Source organism: Vicia villosa, linkage group LG4, assembly GCF_029867415.1.
Source record: "Vicia villosa cultivar HV-30 ecotype Madison, WI linkage group LG4, Vvil1.0, whole genome shotgun sequence".
NCBI lineage: Eukaryota > Viridiplantae > Streptophyta > Magnoliopsida > Fabales > Fabaceae > Vicia > Vicia villosa.
Window position 1 is genome coordinate 110,458,319 of NC_081183.1, and position 20,450 is coordinate 110,478,768.

General features: G+C 29.4%; 1 protein-coding gene across 1 annotated transcript; it reads left to right on the plus strand.

The window, feature by feature from the left end:
- The first annotated feature begins 838 nt into the window (after window positions 1-838).
- LOC131597662 (protein neprosin-like) lies at window positions 839-11,907 on the plus strand. Its single transcript, XM_058870346.1, has 8 exons — window positions 839-919; window positions 1,099-1,354; window positions 9,541-9,725; window positions 9,819-9,905; window positions 9,999-10,187; window positions 10,438-10,605; window positions 10,994-11,047; window positions 11,360-11,907. Exons 1-8 carry the CDS (start codon window positions 839-841, stop codon window positions 11,870-11,872), a joined length of 1,533 nt encoding a protein of 510 aa, XP_058726329.1. The 3' UTR covers window positions 11,873-11,907.
- Window positions 11,908-20,450: the final 8,543 nt, after the last annotated feature.

Here is a 20,450-nt window from a genome sequence, read left to right on the forward strand (position 1 = left end):
TTCTCCAACGCCTATAAATATGAAGTTCTGATGAGAAGCAAGGTTAACGATTCTGCACCAAAACAACTTATATCAAACTTGCTGAAACGCTGTTCAAATCTAAACTCAGAATCTTCATCTTCATCAAAGCTCACTACATTGCTGTTGTAATATTTTAGTGAGATTAAGCTTAAACGTTAAGAGAAATATCACAGTTGTGATTATCGCTTTTAAGAAGCATTTGTAATACTCTTAGAATTACATTAAGTTGTAAGGAACTAGAGTGATCGTGTGATCAGTATACTCTAGGAAGTCTTAGCAGTTGGCTGAGCAGTTTGTAACTAGAGTGATCAGGTTGATCAGTAGACTCTAGAAAAGTCTTAGAAGTTGTCTAAGCAGTGTTCCTGGAGTGATCAAGTTGTGATCTGTAGACTCTGGAAGACTTAGTCGTGGACTAAGTGGAAAACCATTGTAATCCGTGCGATTAGTGGATTAAATCCTCAGGTTGAGGTAAATCATCTCTGCGGGGGTGGACTGGAGTAGCTTCGTTAACAGCGAACCAGGATAAAAATAATTGTGCAATTTATTTTTATCGTCCAAGATTTAAAGTCACACTTATTCAATCCCCCCCTTTCTAAGTGTTTTTCTATCCTTCAGAGGGGCCTCGGCGTTCTTGCTCGGGTGAGAGGCTCCTGGCTTCAGTGGTTTCAGGTTTCTGATTTTTCTGACTCTTTCGAGGTGGAGAGCGGGAATAAGACCTCTGACGACGGTTTCTCCTCGGCGGGGAGCGAGACGAGGATGGGGAGCGCTTGCGATATCTCCTTGGAGGCGAGCGCGAGGAGGAATAGGAACGTGATCGATGGCGTCTCCGCGGAGGGGAACGATATCGTCGCTTCCTTTCCAGCTCGTGGATGCGGTTGCCCTGTTGGCGGATGAGACAGTTAGTTCTCTGCAGCTCTTTGAGTAGGATGATGGCTGTCGGATCAGCGCCCTCGGGGATGTTGATCTGCTCTTCCTCGTCTTGGCTATGGACTCCTCGCCGGTCAGAGGTGTGGGTGAACGAGGAGGCAGCATGTCCATCTCTGGCGTCGGTTTTGTTCTTGTTCTGGGGTCGATCAGGTTCATTCTGGGGTCGAGTCTGCTCGTCTTCCCCGTTCTGAACGTGTCCCTCGGGAGGAACTTGTTCGACATTCTAAACTTGCTGAAGGCTTTGCACATGTTGGATGTTCTGAATTTGTTGCCTTCGGGGTTGCGAGGTCTCATGTCTCGGCCTTCTCTGTACAGCAAGGGCATGTTGTGGTCCTTCCTGCCGACGACGATTCGTCCCCTCGCGGGTGGAATCCTCGATCAGTTGTTCCAGGAGGAAGGGATCAGGGTTTGGGATGTTGTTGTTGTCAGCCATGACGATCGTGAAAGGTAATGCTTTGATCTTTGTTAAAGAAGGGGGAGCAAGGTTCCCACAGACGGCGCCACTGATCGTACCTGATCAGAAGAATCGTCAAGGCAGCATAATCTGGCTTGGAGAGCAAGATGGGGGGGTACCTGCAAGGTTCTCCGATGCTTAAGTTAGTAGCTATCAGAGAATGAGGGTTGAGAGTGAAGAATGGAATACCTGACCCTCTAGTGAAAGAGGGTATTTATAGCCCCCAGCGCTGGGCCAAGGTTCCTTAGTTGGGCCAAATCCAATTGGAGGCCCACGTGCTAGGGAACTGCCAAAATGTCCTGTGCTAGGGCTGAGTCAGCAGGAGACTCACGTTTTGGATGAGCATGGCGTAGGGTTCGGAGGTGGTTGACCGAATCCTTCGTTGAAGTGTGATGCGTGGTCTTCGCGCGTGGATAACCTACGACGGTTATCAGGTAAATGGGCCGAAATGATTTGGGCCTGCTCGGCTGGTGAGAAGAGCTGGGCCTGCTCGGCCCAGTCCAGAACACAATGCTTTTGGAATGTACAACCCTACATCACTATTAACAGCAATGCTTGTGTAGCTAGCTATAACATATGCTCCAAAGAGCAGATGCTGTCAATCAACATTAAATAAATCTCAAAGAATTAGTTCCATTTCAATTTTGATTCTCTTTGTTCAGTCGCTTGGTAATTTCAAAGAGTGTAGTTCTAATTCAAACTCCATTACTTTTCTTACATTTCATTCAAATTATTCTACACCCAATGTTCTTAATATGTCAACTATTTTCTGTTGCTATACATTGTTATTACTTATTAGAATGTACTCTTGTGCAAATTCACTTGGTGATTAACAATTCAGATGACAACTTGATAACACTGGTAAAAATTGATGATGCATCTTTACTACTCATTGTTATACGAAATAGTGTTATCAAATTCAAATGTCTACCTTTGACATAATGAATGTTTTTGGACATAGATTTTGTGGTTGTTTTTCTGTTAATTTTATAAATTTCGATACTTATAAGCCTACATTACTTTAAATATTTGACATAATGTATTAAATATTCTAAAAATTTCATTGGCTATAGGGATGTTGAAATAAACCGGTTATTGGATTTATCCATATCCATATTCATATCCGGTGATTAAAAACCGGTTAATTACCAATATAATTTTAATCAAATCCATATTTTGGATATATTTTTAATATGGTTTTAACCAAATCAATATTTTGGATATCCATATCCAACATAAAAATTTAATTGGTCTATTATTTTTAAATCACAAAAAAATATAAATTTTTAAAATATTTTGCAGAAAGAAATAATAACATAAAAATGAAAATCGAGTTTTTCGAAAGTTCGAAAAAATCGAATTTTTTGAAAATACCAAAAAAAACGAGTTTTTTTGAAAAATTGAAAAATCGAGTTTTTCGAAAATATGAAAAACTCGAGTTGTTTGGAAATACGAATAAATTCAGTTTTTTGGAAATACAAAAAAATTGAGTTTTTCTAAAATAAATGATAAATCGAGTTTTTTTTCCGAAAATAACTGAAAAAATTGAGTTTTCAGAAACACGAATAATTGAGTTTTTCAGAAATATGAAAGAACGAGTTTTTTCTGAAAAAAATGAAAAATCGAATTTTTTTTTTTAAAAACGATATTATCGAGTTTTTTTGAAAAATCAAAAAAATCTAGTTTTTTCGGAAACAAAAAAAAATTGAGTTTTTTTGTCAGAAACACGAAAAAATCGAGTTTTTTTTCGTAAAAACAAAAAATCGAGTATTTTGAAAAAACGAAAAATTCAAGTTTTTTTGAAAAACCGTGTCTTTAAAAATATGAAAAGTCGATTTTCCAAAAAAAAATAAAATTTAATAACTTAATTTAAAATTAAATTTTAAAAATAAAAATTTAAAATTTAAAATCGGTTATAAAATTTGGTCATAGATATAGCCGGTTTATAACCGGTTTTGAAAAAATAAATCCTGTTATGAAAATTGGTTTTAAACTCCGATTATATCAAATGGATAATATATGGATATGGATTGGTTATGGACAAAAACCGTCCATGAGCATCCCTAACTATTCTAACAAATATTTAAACTTTAAAGTAATGAATAGATGTTTCAATGTTATAAAAATTTAGTTTTGATTGACTTGGTTGAGATTACTTAAGTCCGTGGTTGAAGTCGAATTGATATTTGATATACATGAAGTATACAAATTTTAAACTTCCCAAGCCTCGAGGTTTCTAAACAAATCACAAAATATTATCAATATAAGTTTATTTGTTTAAAACTAAACTTATTGAATAATTACATAAATTTTGAAATTTAAATGACATAAAATAATAAATTAATATGATGATAAATTAATGGTTAGAAAGCACATGGTGGGTGTGAGTGCAGTCTACAAGATTAATAGACTAGGGGTTAACAAATAGAGGCCTTAATACAGAAAATTTAAGTGGAAATCAAAATGGAATGGAAAGAAGGGTGAGTGTGTGTGAAGATCAAAAGTGAAAAATTTAGGGGGATTATTGATATACAACTTGTCATATTTCAATTTTTAACTTTAAGATTCTGTGTCTCAATCTTCGTCTTGACGTAATTGAAAATATTTAAATAGAGACAATTTTTGACTTTAAGATCCCGTGTCTCAATCTTCGTCTCGACGTAATTGAAAATACTTAAATAGAGACATTTAAATTGAAAATACTTAAATAGAGACATTTATCATACTCCAATTTTTTTCCCTAAAATGCTGTATCTTTTTTCGTATTTTTGTTGTATTATAGTTATTATGTTTACCAACCATTAATCAAAATCAAAATATATATATATATATATATATATATATATATATATATATATATATATATGTCATATATATATATATATATATATATATATATATATATATATATATATATATATATATATATATATATATATATATATATATATATATATATATATATATATATATATATATATATATATGTCATAGGTGATTGTTCTTTAATTAGGGTTGTGAGATGTTCAAGACGAAAGCTAATTCTCAAAGGCTTGTATCTCAAGGTTGTGTCCTATAATCTACTATCACATTGTTCTCAAGTTTCCGTTAGGATGGTGATTGCAAAATGTGTCGTTTATTACTAGTGGTTTGAAGTCGGATTTTTGCTTCCAACGTTCTTCTAATAAAAGCCTAGATTATTCAAATTTTTAAGTCTTTTCAAGACACCATTTCAAATCTCAAATTCAAGATTCAAGTTCAAAATTTATTCAAGAATTACAAATCCCTCGAGGGCCATTTCTAAGGAAGATGTTCTCATTCAAGAATTCAATTCAAAAATTTCAAGTTACAAAGAAATTCAAGAAAGTCTATTCAAGTCCATAATTACAAAGTGTACCAATTCTGAAAGTTACATCATTATGTTTACACAAAATTTCAAAGAATATTCCAAGTTTCAAGGCATTTTCTTCAATCTTTCCTCCATGTCTATGCCTTACTTTCCATCTTCCAAGCTCCATAATCTTCAAGAATTCATCCATACTTTTCTTTCAACATTTATCAATTCACAAAAGAAAAAACAAATGTGGAGTTAGCAATTTCCCAAATAAAAATAAATCAATTCACAAAAATTTTGACAAAGCATTCAAGGCCAAAGAACATGTTCAAACAACATATCAAGAATATTAAACAAAGCTCAAAAAAATTCAGCATCCAGTCAAGTTTCTAAGCTCTATATAAACATTCAATCAACTGACACAAAGGACTTTTTTTCAGAATCACAGACTGACAAACTCAGAACAAAAATAAAAAATAGAAACTCATCTAATCGGCCCACCACGCCGGAATCCTAAGCCACCGCGTCGGAAAATTATTCTCCGCCTTCCTTCATTTTCTTTGCACCAAAAGGTTGAGAATCTTCTTCTGATACCGAATCCACCATTACTTTTGAGTTCTCTGCATTGTTGTGTTGACATTTTGAACTTTGAATTTCAACTTTCATTTATAGATATACTCTTATTTACTTGTGTTTTAAAAAAAAAAAAAACTAATTCCGGATTTGAATAGAGGAGAAGAATACAAACCTGAGAATGTAAAATTTTTCAAATTGTGTGGCTTTAATAGACTTCTATTTATTTTCTTTTAAATATGCATGTGGCTTATTTTTGTTCTTATTATGAGAGAGGTGTTTCAAAAAATAATGGCTTTAACAGTGTTTTTGTTTTAATTTGCACTCAAGTAGTACCGAACGAGGAGTAAGGATTCAATCTATTTCTTACACTCCATTTCTTTTCCATTATCATAGTTTTTTTGTGTATATTACACGTATTTCTAAGACATGTGACACATATTTATTATCTATTTAACTTTATGCACACAAAACTATAGTAATGGAAAAGAAATGGAGGGTAAGAAATGGAGTGGATCCTTACAACCGAATGAGTACTACAAAGAAGAGGAAAATTGTTTTGCTTTAGACCATCTCCAATGGTAGTTCCTTCTAATAAGTTCTCCACCTAGACATGCCACATCATAGTACCATTGCATTGCAATGCAACTATGAAAAAATTGTGGTACCCAATCAAATTAGTTTATGAGGTAAAGTTGTGGGCCTAATAATAACTTTTTAGAATTATACAATTAAAATAAAAATTATAAAAATTATTTTAAGATGATGTGGCTAGTGGGACCCATAAAGAACCCAAAAATAGGTTGCACCATTGGAGATGCTCTTAAAACTTCTGATATTCTCTCTTCCGCCTTGAGATCCATGCGCTGTAACTGTGTGTGTGACAAGTGGTCACTGGAGCCACTTGTCCTCATCTGACAAGATGACCGGAAATGAGATTCTCAACAAATTTGCTTTTATTTTTATTATGCACTTTAATTCTCTGGATCCTAAATCCTACATGAAATTAGTCAATTGACTAAATCAGATGGCTAGGATTTATTCTGTTTTATTTTCATATTATTATTTTTATTTTAATTAGTTTTTAACTTTAGAAATTCATATTAATTTTATTTTTAGTTTAAAAATTATGAAAAAAATCACAAAAATTTCTTTTATTACTTTATACCTTGTGTAATTTTTTTCACAATTTTATATTCTATTTTTGTACTATATTTTATTTTCTCTTTTATATATTCTTTATGAAATTTGAAACTGCTTTTGGTATCATTCTTCTTCATCTCATTTTCTTTGTCCCGAATCGAAAAAGTGATCAATTGGTGGCATGAGCTTTAATGTTCAAAGAAAAGCCCTAAAAAATGATTTGAGTTTTGATTTTTGTTCAATATTTGTGATACTTGTCGTAGTATATGATTTTTTAATCAAGCTTCTAACAAGTTTTACTAATTTTGTCCAATTGAAATCTATAATATAAGAAAATTAATGGCTGTGAAAAGGTCTACAATACCCTTATTTGCTTTTTTGACACCACATTAAAATTGTCTTTATTTGATGTTTGTACAATAAAGTTCTTAAACTTATTATTAAAATAATATATCACTCTTATTTTATCAAACTTACCAAAACTTTTCTTTCATCACTTTCTCACTTATTTCTTACATAATTTTCTTTGTAAATATTTTTGTATACGAAAATTTACTATTGAACCAAATAATTTTGTAAATAAATCTTAAACAAAAATATTTTTTATACGGAAATTTTTTTATTATTAATCTATATATTTTTATATACGAAAAATAATATTTATAATTCAAATAATTTTTATTAAAAAATGGTATATGGGAAAAAATCTATAATTGATCTAAATATTTTTTAATACGAAAATTTACTATAATCCAAATATTTTTGTAAATGATACCTAAACCAAATTAAAATTAGTGCACCAAAAAAAATTATTATTAAACTATAGGTTGTTATATACGAAAAATAATATTTATGATCCAAATTTTGTTTATTAAAAATGGTATACGGGAAAAAATCTACAATTGATCTAAATATTTTTATATACGAAATTTACTATTGATCTAAATATTTTTATAAATGATACCTAAACAAAAATGAAGTTTGTATATGGAAAAAAAATCTATTGTTGATCCAAATATTTTTGTAAATGATACATGAACCAAATTAAAATTAGTGCACAATTTTTTTTTATTATTGATCTATACATATTTATATACGAAAAATTGTATTTATGTTCCAAATATATTTTATTCAAAAATGGTATACGGAAAAATATTTACTATTGATTTAAATATTTTTACGTACGAAATTTACTATTGATCCAAATATTTTTATAAATGATACCTAAACAAAAATAAAGTCTATATACGAGAAAAAATCTATTATAATTCTAAATATTTTTATATACAAAAAATGATATTTATGATCAAATATTTTTTATCCAAAAATGATGTACGGGAAAAAAATTATTATTGATCAAAAATAGTATCCGGGAAAAAAATTATTATTGATCTAAATATTTTTACACACGAAAATCTAATATTGGTCCAAATATTTTTGTAAATGATACTTAAAAAAATAATATTTGTATACGGAAAAAATCTATTATTTAAGAAAAATGGTATTTATGATCCAAATATTTTTCAATTCAAAAATGGCATACGGAAAAAAATATACTATTAACCTAAATATTTTTATATACGACATTTAATATTGATGCAAATATTTTTGTAAATGATACCTAAACAAAAATGAAGTCTGTATATGGGAAAAAAATCTATTATTGATCTAAATATTTTTATATACGAGAAATGGTATTTATGATCAAATATTTTTTATCCAAAAATGGTATACGGGAAAAAATCTATTATTGTTCTAAATATTTTTATATACGAAATAATTAATTATTTAAATATTTTTTTCTTTCTTAACATTCTATTTAAAATAAATTATTTATTCAAATGCGCGTAACAGAACATAATCCGTGCGTATGCACGTGTTTGTTACTAGTTTTCAATCATCTTTGGTCAAGTGTTGATTGTTCCAAAAATCAATGATATACTTGACAAGCTTCAAGATGGTCATACCAATTCCAAAATCGATGATATACTTGACAAGTTTCAAGATGGTCATCTTGCTAACAATTAACAATTGACTTTAATTTATGCACTTTATCATATTGCTCGTTATATTTCTCGCTTTATGCTTCATTTTATCATTCATCATGTTTATAATTAAATGAGTAAGTATTTAAATTAACATTTAAGAATAATTACTTAAACATATTTTTTATTAAAAAGTTATTTGTAAATTTCTTTATATAACAAGTGAAATATACAATATTCCCAAAAATATGGGTGAGATTCAGTTTACCCCCGAAAGAAATATTAGATCCTTCATGAAATGTTACAATTCTATGTATTTTTTTTCTCAAACTGTCAAAGTTTAATATGACACTAAATCTTAACCGTTAAAAGAATTGATCAAACAATCGTATTAAATTAAATAAAATTATATATATATATATATATATATATATATATATATATATATATATATATATATATATAAAATCTTTGTTTTATTTAAAATATTTGACTTTTAATTCTATTTCTTTAAAATTATATATTGAAATGTTTATATATATTAATCGTGTAAATTTTTCTACATTAAGCGTGTATTGCAATTAAATTCATATACTAATACTATTATTATTTGTGCAAATGTCAAAAAAAAAAATAAAAAATTTATCCTATAAACATTCTTCTATTTTGCTGAAATTCAGCTACCTGCTACCATGCCATTTGCTATTATTTTTCGTTTTATTATAATTTTTCGTTGTATAAACATTCTTCTATTTTGTTAACACTCTGCTACCTGCTGCCATGCCATTGGCTAATTTTTTTCGTTTTATTATAATTTTTAAATTAAATTGAATCTGTTAACAAGAAAAAAACTTTCATATGACCACAGATAAAAACGTTTATTTGATGTTATATTAATATGTAACACCTTTCTTTAAGATTATTTAAACACGTTTCAAAAGTCATATTACCTACCACCTACACACCCAGGTGATAAATATAGTATAACGGAAATAGAAAAATTCACTATATTAAATAAGAACTGTTACTTACCAAATTAATGAATTTGGATATTTGACTTTGACTAGATAGATATATATAAAGGGGTGACACTATTGTAATAGATCATCAAGCAACTTTGTTCGATAACAGAATTATAAAAATGATTAACATGATGTTCTTATTGATTTTGTTTTCAACGATTGTTACTAGCCTTAGAGTTGATGATAGTAATATTACATTGAAGGAAGATTTTGAGTTGGAAAAACACCTAAAACTTATGAATAAGCCTCCTATCAAGAGTATTCATGTATTATTCTTACATATATATATTTAATTATTGTTTTTTATCCTTTATAAAAAATATTATAACCTTTCTGTTTGATTTTGATGGTTTTTATAGACAGAATATGGATATATAGTTGACTGTGTTGATATTAAAAAACAACCCGCTTTTGATCATCCTTTGTTAAAGAATCATAAATTACAGGTAACACGCTATTCAATTTAATTAAATTGTTTTTCTTACCGGATACATTTTTGTATTTTAATATTGACTTATTTTATCTTTCTTTTGTCCTAGACACGGCCAAGTTTTTACTCAAAAATAGAAAATGGAAGTGTGAATATTTCACCAACTAAAACAAGATTTGAACTTCATAAAGTCACTTGTCCTAAAGGGTCTGTTCCAATTCGAAGGACAACAAAAGAAGATCTCAGCCGTGCTAAATCTTTATTGAATAATAATATTTTAGATACAAGTGGTACTCACGTAAGTTTTCTCTTAAATAAGTAATTTTAAATATATTCAATTAGTCTTAATAAGTGTTATTTTTAAACAATATTTTTATTTTTTTAATTGTTGCTTTGAAATTTTAATATTTTGTCAATAACTTCCTTAGTTTTTATTAACCATCTAATCAATATTTTGACTCTAACTTTAAGCTTCCATGTTCTTATTTTATAGATATAAATAGCAATTCATTCATGTTTCAATATTTGATTACATATTGATTTTGTAGAAAGCGGAAGTATATCTCAAATACCTTGGTGGTCAAAATTATTATGGAATAATGGGAACTACTAGTATTTATAATCCAAGATGTAGTATTGCTCAATCTAGCGCATCCAATGTATATGTCCGAAATGGAGAGGGAGGCGCTGTTAATGATATTAGTGTTGGATGGCATGTGAGTTTAAATTTATTACTCCCTCCGTTCCTTTTTAAGTGTCGTTTTAGAAGAATTTTTTTGTTCCTATTTAAGTGTCGTTTTATAATTTAATGTTATAATTTGTCATTTATACCCTTATTTTTTCAATAACTCCACCTCAAAATTTTCAATTAGTTATTAGAAAAAGAGAGTGTATGATTGAATTTATTTAGAAAGAGAAAAATAAATAAGGGTATAATAGAAAAAGTAACTCTAATAATCCACTATCTTGGTGGAAGAGCTTTTTGCTAAAACGACACTTAAAAAGGAACGGAGGGAGTATCTTATAACAATAGAATTATCCTATCAGTCAATTCTATTTTTGGTATAAAGAAGACTACTAATTTATCATACAAATTATTGTCAGGTATTTCCCCATTTATATGGCAATGATCGAACATACGTTTACGCAGTATGGACGGTAAGTGATGGCTTGTTTATTTTATTTTTAATGTAATAATTTTGAGTAGATTAAATATATTAATTATTAAAAAAATTAAAAAAAAATAGTTTTTTCTTGGATTTAATGGATATGAACTGTCATCCAATAGGAAACAAACAATTTGCCATGTCATTAAATTTTTTTAAAGATAAAAATGTGATAGAATTGAATACATAATTGTGATTGGTTGACAGTGCATCACTTTACACTGTCAGTGCATCACTTTTTCTCTTTTTTCTTATAAATAAACTAGAGAGTATTTTAATTGTTTCATTTCTTTAATGATGACAGTCAGATAGTTATAGAAGCACGGGATGCTACAATTTCCAATGTCGAGGTTTTGTCCAAACCAACAGTCGATATCACCTTGGTGCAGCTGTGCCAAAAACATCTGTATACCGTGGTGAAATTGTAGATATGCCAATTAGTATTGTTCAAGATCAAAGAACTAAAAATTGGTGGATAAACATTAATGGTCAAGCAATTGGATATTATCCACAAGCTTTATTCAACAACTTGAAAACAGCTAATCAAGTGGGATGGGGAGGAGTCACAATGGCTATCGGTGCACCTAGCCCTCAAATGGGATCTGGATCCTTTCCTGACCGGAACTTTGAACATGCATGTTATTTTAGAAATATTGGATATAAAAATCAAACTAATTCAGCCTATTATGGACCAGATGAGTATGCGGCACAAATTTACCATGACGTCCCTCAATGCTTTGGAGTTAACTACTATGGAAAAGAAAAAAATCCATATGGATATTCTCTTCAATTTGGAGGACCGGGTGGCCAATGTTAATAATAGTGTATATCTTAAGTAATTTGAATAAGTGATTTCACATATATTTTTAGTTTTTTTTTTTTATTTCGTCGTCTTAGTGCAACATTGTGTTGGTCGTCGTCTTATTGCGGTGTTATTTGTTTTTCTATCTTGGTGAGGTGTTTATTCGGTCCAGATGGATACATTAGTTTCGACTCAATATTTTTTAATCAATAATTTTGACGTCGTCAACACTGAAGACTCGGAGACATGGGTATTTCGAACATTTCATTTTGGTCATATTTGTAGGCATTGTCACATTGTAGACATTTTATCGTATTAACATAAATGATGTGAGTTTGTCCGCAAATACATTCTTTTCAATTTATAGCGGTTTTGAATTTTATATTATTCGATGTACCCTATAAATTTGAATCAATTTGAATGAATGAAAGTTGTTTTTAGTAATAAAAAAAAGTTATTTAAAGGTGTAATACCATCATAAATAATTTGAATGAACGGAAGTTGTTTTAGTAATAAAAAAAGTTTTATATTATATATATATATATATATATATATATATATATATATATATATATATATATATATATATATATATATATATATAAAAGCAAGATTCAAAATAGGGAGTATTAGGGGTATTTAATCCCACTTACAAAAAACGGGGAAGCCCGGAAAAACAAAACGAATAAATTTCCTACCAATTGAGATTTACGCCAAAAAGTAAATTGGATCCTTACTGAAATCATAAAAATTGCATTTGGAATCTGAAATTTCGCCTATAAATGACCATTTCCACACTTTCAATTTAATCTTCCACACCAAGTCGGACAAAATGAACGCGTCTTCGCTAAAGATAGTTTCATTACGCTTTCTCCAAATAACCCAAGCCGAGGCAAGCCAAATCAAACTCCTCTTACTCCTCTTAACCCTCTGCCTGCCGCATCCTTCATGTCAAGACAGAAGGCTGTCGTGAACCCGATTCGAAGGACCAAATGCCATACCAGCCCAAACCTCCAGTTTGTGCCCAAACTTTACTAACCAATATAAATAAAAATTTGATGATGTAAAGATTAATATCAACGACAAGAATTTCTAATTATCTATGAGCTTAATTTTGCATATGTTACGTTTTTTAAAATGATTTTAATGTTGTTTTTAATACCTACTTAACAATGTTAAATTAAATTTTAGAGTTGCATACCTTCAATAAAATTGAAATTAATTGATAATTTAAGAAAATGGTATAAATCAAATATCTTTAAATATCTTTACATATAATGTATAGACTAATTTTTCTAAGGACAAAATTTTCCTTAATTTAATTAACACGCACAATTTGATAGACTAAATTTTTTAGTCGAAGAACACTATAATAGGCGACTAAAATTTCCCTTGATTTAATTTACACTATTTTGTGTTAGGGTTGGGTTGGAACTAGAAGTGGGAATAGACTGAACCGAGTTAGGTTTTGTCAAGTATGATCTGACTTGTTAAAAATTACAAAGCTTAAGTTTGGCTTGTTGTCTATCATAGACTTATTTTTAGGTCTGAGTTTGACCTTTTCGAAGCCTGTTTGACCTATTAACCTACATAAAAGTCTATTCTATTTGAATATTTATAAATAAGCAATTCAACTAATATTTAAATAGACTAACAAATTAAAATATCAATGAGTTTAATGCTTATTTGCATTTACTTATTCAAATTTATCTATTAACATAAGTTTTACAATACTATTTGTTTAAGAGAACTTATGAAAATAACTAATGACATTGCTCATAAGTTTTTTTCATCTTATATTTATAAGTTCTTCAAGATAACTAAGATTTATTTTTGTATTTTATTTCAACATACAAATAAAATATAATAATAATAATAATAAATTTATTTTTATTTACTTAAATAGGTTCGCTTGATAAACTTAAAAGACTTTTATGACATGTGCCATAGCCTTTTTAACTAAATAGACTTATAAAAAAACTTAGACCTTCTATATTTAAAAAAAGTGTGGTCTTACTTGAGCCTATGTAGACTAGGCCGTAGGTCCCTGTTAGATATATACTGCTATCATATTGTACAAATGATGTGGAATATGATTTAAAAATTTAAAAAATTTATTGAAATTTTAATTTATTTATTTTTGATAATAAAGAGGATTGAAGCCCGAAAAGAAAAGATTACACAAGAATTAACTTAGAAGAGAAGATTCCTAAACGGTCATCCTCTAACAAATTAACAAGGAAATTAGAGACGCTATTGTAAACGAAGCAAATATTGTTTAACTTGCACCCTTCATTAGCTAGAGCATCAACACATTTATTTGCCTCTCTAAAAGTCTGAGCTATTTAAACATTCTCGGGTAGATCAATTAACCTTTTAATTTTATCCATATTTTAAAAATATTGAAATTTTAATATTTATATATAATCAACTTACATATAAATAATGTATACTATTAATGCTAACTTTTAATATGTGAATTAGTTTTAAAAAGCAATTTTTTTCTTCTGAATAATATTATATTTTAAAAATTATATTTTAAGATTGATTGAAATGATAGTATCATTTATAAATTAAAGAAGTTTTTCTATCAAATGTTTTTAAAAGTTATGTAATAATGCACTGAAAAAACATGCATAGCCAATAGGAAGTTGAGAATAAGAGAAAGTGGGGAGGATGATGCTAGGAAGAGAAGGCCTGGGGTTGCATATAAATGCACCAAGTGTGATAAGTTTGGTCATAATGCCATGACATGTAAGAGCAAGACACAAGACCCCAATGCACTAAAAAGAAACGTAAGTAATTTGTGATAATGTTTAACAATTTTTTTGTTAGTAACATAGTTTATGCATGCTTCTGATTAAAAATCAAATTTGTGCAGAGAAAAGTAAAGAGTGAGCCTTCTTGAACTGCTGCCAACACTTAGACTGTTAATGCCAACACTGCTGCTGAGTCTTCTGGTTTGGCTGATGATGCCAATATTCAGATTGCAGCACTTGATTCTAAGACTACGATACCTGGTGATGCCAACACTGAGCCCACTGTGGAGCCAAACCAATTACCAATAGTTCAGAGTCAAAGTGGATCATGTGTTATGGAGTCAAGCAAGCATAAATCCAAGAAACCAATGCCCAAGAAACCAATAGTTAAGAGAAGGCAGAGTGAGAGGATGAAGTTGAATTGGTTTAAAAAGCCAATTATAGGCCAAAGATCTACTAGTGAAGAACCAATTACTATAACAGATGCTGAAGAAAAACCATGTACCAAAGACTCAAAGCTTGGTGTGGCTACTAGGTTTATGAAATCATGGAAGAACAAGAAAACTAGAGATTAGGGATGTTGTAAAACTATGTACTAAGACTAAGTTTCTGTTATTTTATGTTTGTTGCATTTTGTGTTTATGTACTAAGACTAAGTTTGTAAGGGTATCATTATGGGTGTCATGTCATTTTGGGTATCATGTTATAAGGCTGTAACAAGTATTGTAACAGACCTTTTATAAGTTAACTTATGGTGGAACATGTTTTGTAACATACCTATTTCAAGTTATGGTATGTTATACAAAAATTGTTCAATTACAATACATTATAAGCTATAGAAGGTAAACATAATATTACTTTCATTGATAAACCAAATCAACTACAAATATCAGAACAAGGTTTCCATTAATAGACCAAACCAATTACATAGAAATCATGACAATTACATTAAAACACAACTACATTAACTTAAACAATATTCAGTACAAGGAAATTACATTAGCTTAAACACTAAAGCAAAAAACATCCATGACAGACTAAGTGCAACAATCAGAACAAATTTTTTTCTCTTCTCCATTCCAAGCTTCTTCTTCGATTTGTCTAATTTCTTTGAGTCTTCTCCCAATCTCTTTCCAGCTTCCCAATCAATATCCTTAACAATTTCCTTCGCTAATTCAAGCAACGAAACTTTGGTGATTTCACATTGATAGAATCTTGAAGGATTAAGTTCGTTCGCCAAATCGTCCCACATAAACAGACCACAACCATTCTACAAAATCCAATTCAACATTCGTCAACTTCTGGAAAAATTGTACATTAAAAGGAATCGAAACACTTACCATTGAATTTCTACATTTCCAGAATTTCCTATTGGGGTTATCAATTGTGTTTGAAACCCACAACTTCATCGTTTCATTGCACCCACATGTTGGCAATCCCCTGCCAAAATTACCAGCTGGTGATGACGATGACTTGCTACCACCCATGCTTGAAGAAAAACGAAAACGAATCAAGATGAAGAAGGGAGAGAAGAACAGAAATGAAGAAGATGTTGCACTTTGTACAAGAGTCGAAGCATAAAGAGGGTTAAATTGTACAAATCGTAACCCTAGATTTTAAACATTACAAAATTGGCCATGTTGTACTGCACATGTGGCATAAAACCATAATTTAAAATAAACAATAAAGCCACATAGAAAAAAAACATAGAATCTTTCATGCCACTAGGCAATTGGGGGGTTTGTTGATGGAATCTAAATAAGATCAGGGCATCAATAATTTTTTTTATAGGGGCTAAAACTAAAACTCTCTAACATTATAGGGGGTTTGTATATTTAACCCATTAATTAATATTTTAAATGTCTCCCATAAAATTAAATATGAGTATTATCAGTTAAATAATAATTAAAACTATTGTATAAATCTTTAAGTTATATAAAAGAGTTTAATAAATATGCATTGATGTTGGGAAAGCTTGCAGAATAAGGAAATCAAAAGATAAAGAAACATCAAATCTATTTGGAGGACGGCGGGTCGTGCAACGTTATTATAAATAGTAAATAATTATGTTAAAGTAATGATTAAAAAATATACTATTAAAAATAATAAATAAAAATATGTTAATTCGTGCTTGTGATCGAAATATAAATTAATTGTATAATGTAGAATTATTTAATTAATTTTTAAAGGGAAATTGTGTTAATTCAATAAAATTAGATATGCAAATTAAATAATCTCGGTCCCTAGGGCGTGTCTATTTTAAGTAGTCTCGACCCGTAGAAAATATATAAAATAGATCTTTTATTTAATATATAAAAAATAAATTGAATAAAAAGAATGACAAATTTGTGTTTTTCATAAGTTGTGTTTTTCATACTTCATAATTGTCTCATGTTTAAAATAAATATTTATAGCAATTTTTAATATAAATATAATTTGCATAGGTATATAATTATGTGTAATTTCAATGTACATATTTCTAATACTAAATTTAAATATATCATAAATATTAAGTTGTATTTTAGTTATAAACTAAAACTCGTTTTAATACGAATCTATTCAATAATAATTATATATAATAATATATGTTTTATGTATTAAAACTATATCATCTCATTCACTAAAACAAAAATAAAAATGTCAAAATACATTAGCCTCTAAAATAATTTACTAACACAAATGAAAAATGACTCTTATGATATTTGAAGATAAAAATTTGAATATAGTGTAATATATAAAATTAATTTATTGATCTTTATTAAATATAGTAAGAGAATATAAATTGTCCAAATTTTACATATGAAATTTTATTGTAATAAATTTGCGTATTAATCGATTATTTAAAAATAATTAAAATAAATATTAATATTTTATTTTAAAAAATACAAACTTTTTTGATAAAATAATATAATTTATTACACTTTAACAGTGTTTGTAATTATAGTTAATATATTACATATATGTTTTATAAAAAAAATATCACAAATAAATAAAGTTTATAGATACAAATTATTATATAATATTTTATACATTTTTTAATAAGATGAAATTTACTTTTGATGTAAAGTAGACTTTATGTTAAACAAATTTCAATTTCAAATTCAATTTAATTAATTATTTAATTATTGTTCTAAATTTATACCTTGGTTATAGGTTTAAAAGAATAGATATGTCACTTAAATTAAGTTTCTATATAATGGTCAATAGAAAAAAAATAAAAAACTTTGAATATAAAGAAAAGGATAATGTTGAAATAAATAAAGTAAAAAGATATGACATAAAAGATTTATTTCAATTTAATTCAAAATAAATAATTCTTTTTACCGTTGTAATGACACACAAAAAATGATAAAAAGTTATTGTTTAATTAGATTTATTGGAACATAATAAAAATATAAATAATAATAATTATAATAAACATTAATAATAATTATAATTATTATTGATAATAATAATCAAAATCAAAATTTTAATACAAAAATTAGTATAAAATTGAAATGATAAATGTAATGAGAATGGGGTATATCTGTAGGATAACGACAATAAAGCTAAGGATGGATTATGCATTAAAAAAATTCATTTTTATTTTTTAATTGAAATACATGAATAAAAAAATGAACAATCTTCATCTTCAAGCCTCAAAGGTAACTGAACATTCTTATCAGTAATGTTATAAAATCCACCATTATTCCAACTTCCATCTCCTCTCAGTTTCTTCACGGTCCACACACACAAAATCAAACATTTTCAAATCTGAAAAATTTTAACAGATCAAAAAGTAATCCTCCCGAAATAACAAACATTTTCAAATCTGAAAAAGCAACCAATGATGTAGAAATATCATATACTTATAACAACAACCTTTAATATCCTTACCCCTCAACGAAGTCAAACTTTTTAGACATGATTCAGAAAATCAATATCTACTTAAAAATTTTCCAACCAAACTCCCAACCAAAACCTTTTCAATTTCATCCCATTGCTAAACCACCTAACCACTACAACACCGTGTTTACCCAGAAAAATGGTAAACAAGCGCTAGTTTCCTTTTTAAAGGTTACTTTGCGGAGTCAACTAGAATACTCCAGGACTGATTGCTTTATTTTGTTATGTTATGTGTATCTGATTTGTATTAAATGTAAAATAGTGACTTTAACGTAAAAGTAAACACTGAAATTAAAGGCTTTAAAGTAAATCAAAGCAATAAAAAGAAGGCAGTAAATGTGCACTGAAAGATAAAATGTAATGTAAAATGATTGCATTTAATTAAACTGGTACGCATACATACATTCCAAGGTTGCACTCGTTACTCATTGCGCAGAGATTTGAGTTTTACTTGTGTTTATGTAGAAAATGCGGACCCCTAACTATTCCTATAAAACTTGCTTAAATAGAAAAATAAAATAACTACTACTAACGGTCGACTGGCTATCAGTCAACACGTGTCTTCGACATGCGAGATCTTCAATTGTGAGACTTCCACGCGTCCTGTGAGAACTGCCAGAAAAACTGCCTGGAAGTGCCTCTTAACTTCTACTGCCTCTCGACTTCCACTTCAGTTTCTGTAGCCAAAAATCCTTAAGTCTTCGCATCCCTTTGGTTTGGTCGAACGCTGGAGCCTCTGATCATCTTTCTAGTCGAACAGCTTCGACTATTAAACGTTATTTGGTCGAACCACTTCGACCCAAATGGCAATGTAATTATTCAATTGAAGCCCAATTACCAATTTAGGGCCTTCTCACCAAATTGAGGCCCAATTGCCAATTTTGGGCCTTAGTTGCCCATTTATTTAGTAAGTCGAAATCCTAGGGTAACACGCCGGCACCACAAACTCTGGTAAAAAACGAAGTGCCCGCTGCAAACTCTGGTCAACAAAGAAGACACAATTAATCTCTCAGGTTCCACTCGAACTATAACCAATATTAAATCATGGCAAGTGTTGCAACGACAACGACAGATGCCGTAACATAACCTTTCGACATATCTGAAACAGAGAGAAAAAGAGAGACAACCAACTCAGGATTTTCATAAAAAAAACTCAGCATACTTAGATCTCTAAAACGTAAAAATAATCAAGAACCAAGTTTTACCTTTGTTGTTCAAAAACTTTAAAAGTTTATGAACTTCAGAAAAAACCAATCTGTATTATAGAAATGGCTCTGAAATGGGATTAGGGCTCTCTCTAGCGTTTATATTGGATTACGGTAGAATCCAGAAAATTTGTATTTTAATGTATGAGGAAAATCCAAAAGCCATCAAATATTGTTTGAATCAATGAATATTTTGATTAATGTGTGAAGGAAATATAAAAGGCATGGAAATTGTTGGAAATGAAAAACTGAATTGATTTAGCCGTAAAAGTCTATCATATTGGAAGCATTCTGATAAACATTCTTATCAAACTCTTATCACGTTAATCCCCTGGTAATGGTGTGCATCAATCTACAACTTGTTACATTGGTCCCCGAGCGGTAACAAGTTATCTACCTATCACATCGGTCCCCTGGCAGTGTTATGTATCTACATATCTCGCTTTGTTACGTTAGTCCTTCAGCAGTAACAAAACCTCATTCTTATCGCGTTAGTCCCCCTGCGGTGATCAGTTGGTCCTCATTTATCATGTTAGTCCCATGGCAATGATATGTTACACTAGTCACGAGCAGTAACAAGTTTCCTTCTCATCATGTTAGTTCCATGGCAGTGATATGTTACGTTAGTCCGTGAGCAGTAACAAAACCTCCTTCTTATCGTGTTAGTCCCCTGGCGGTGATCAGTGGGTCCTCATTTATCATGTTAGTCCCCTGGCAGTGATATGTTACGTTAGTCCCCGAGTA

Coding starts and splice junctions, on each gene's coding strand:
- LOC131597662 (XM_058870346.1), top strand. CDS start 839: ATGGCGTCTCCGCGGAGGGGAACGATATCGTCGCTTCCTTTCCAGCTC. Junction 920..1,098: donor CCCTGTTGGCGGATGAGACA/GTTAGTTCTCTG, acceptor GGGGTCGATCAG/GTTCATTCTGGGGTCGAGTC. Junction 1,355..9,540: donor TCCAGGAGGAAGGGATCAGG/GTTTGGGATGTT, acceptor CTATTGTAATAG/ATCATCAAGCAACTTTGTTC.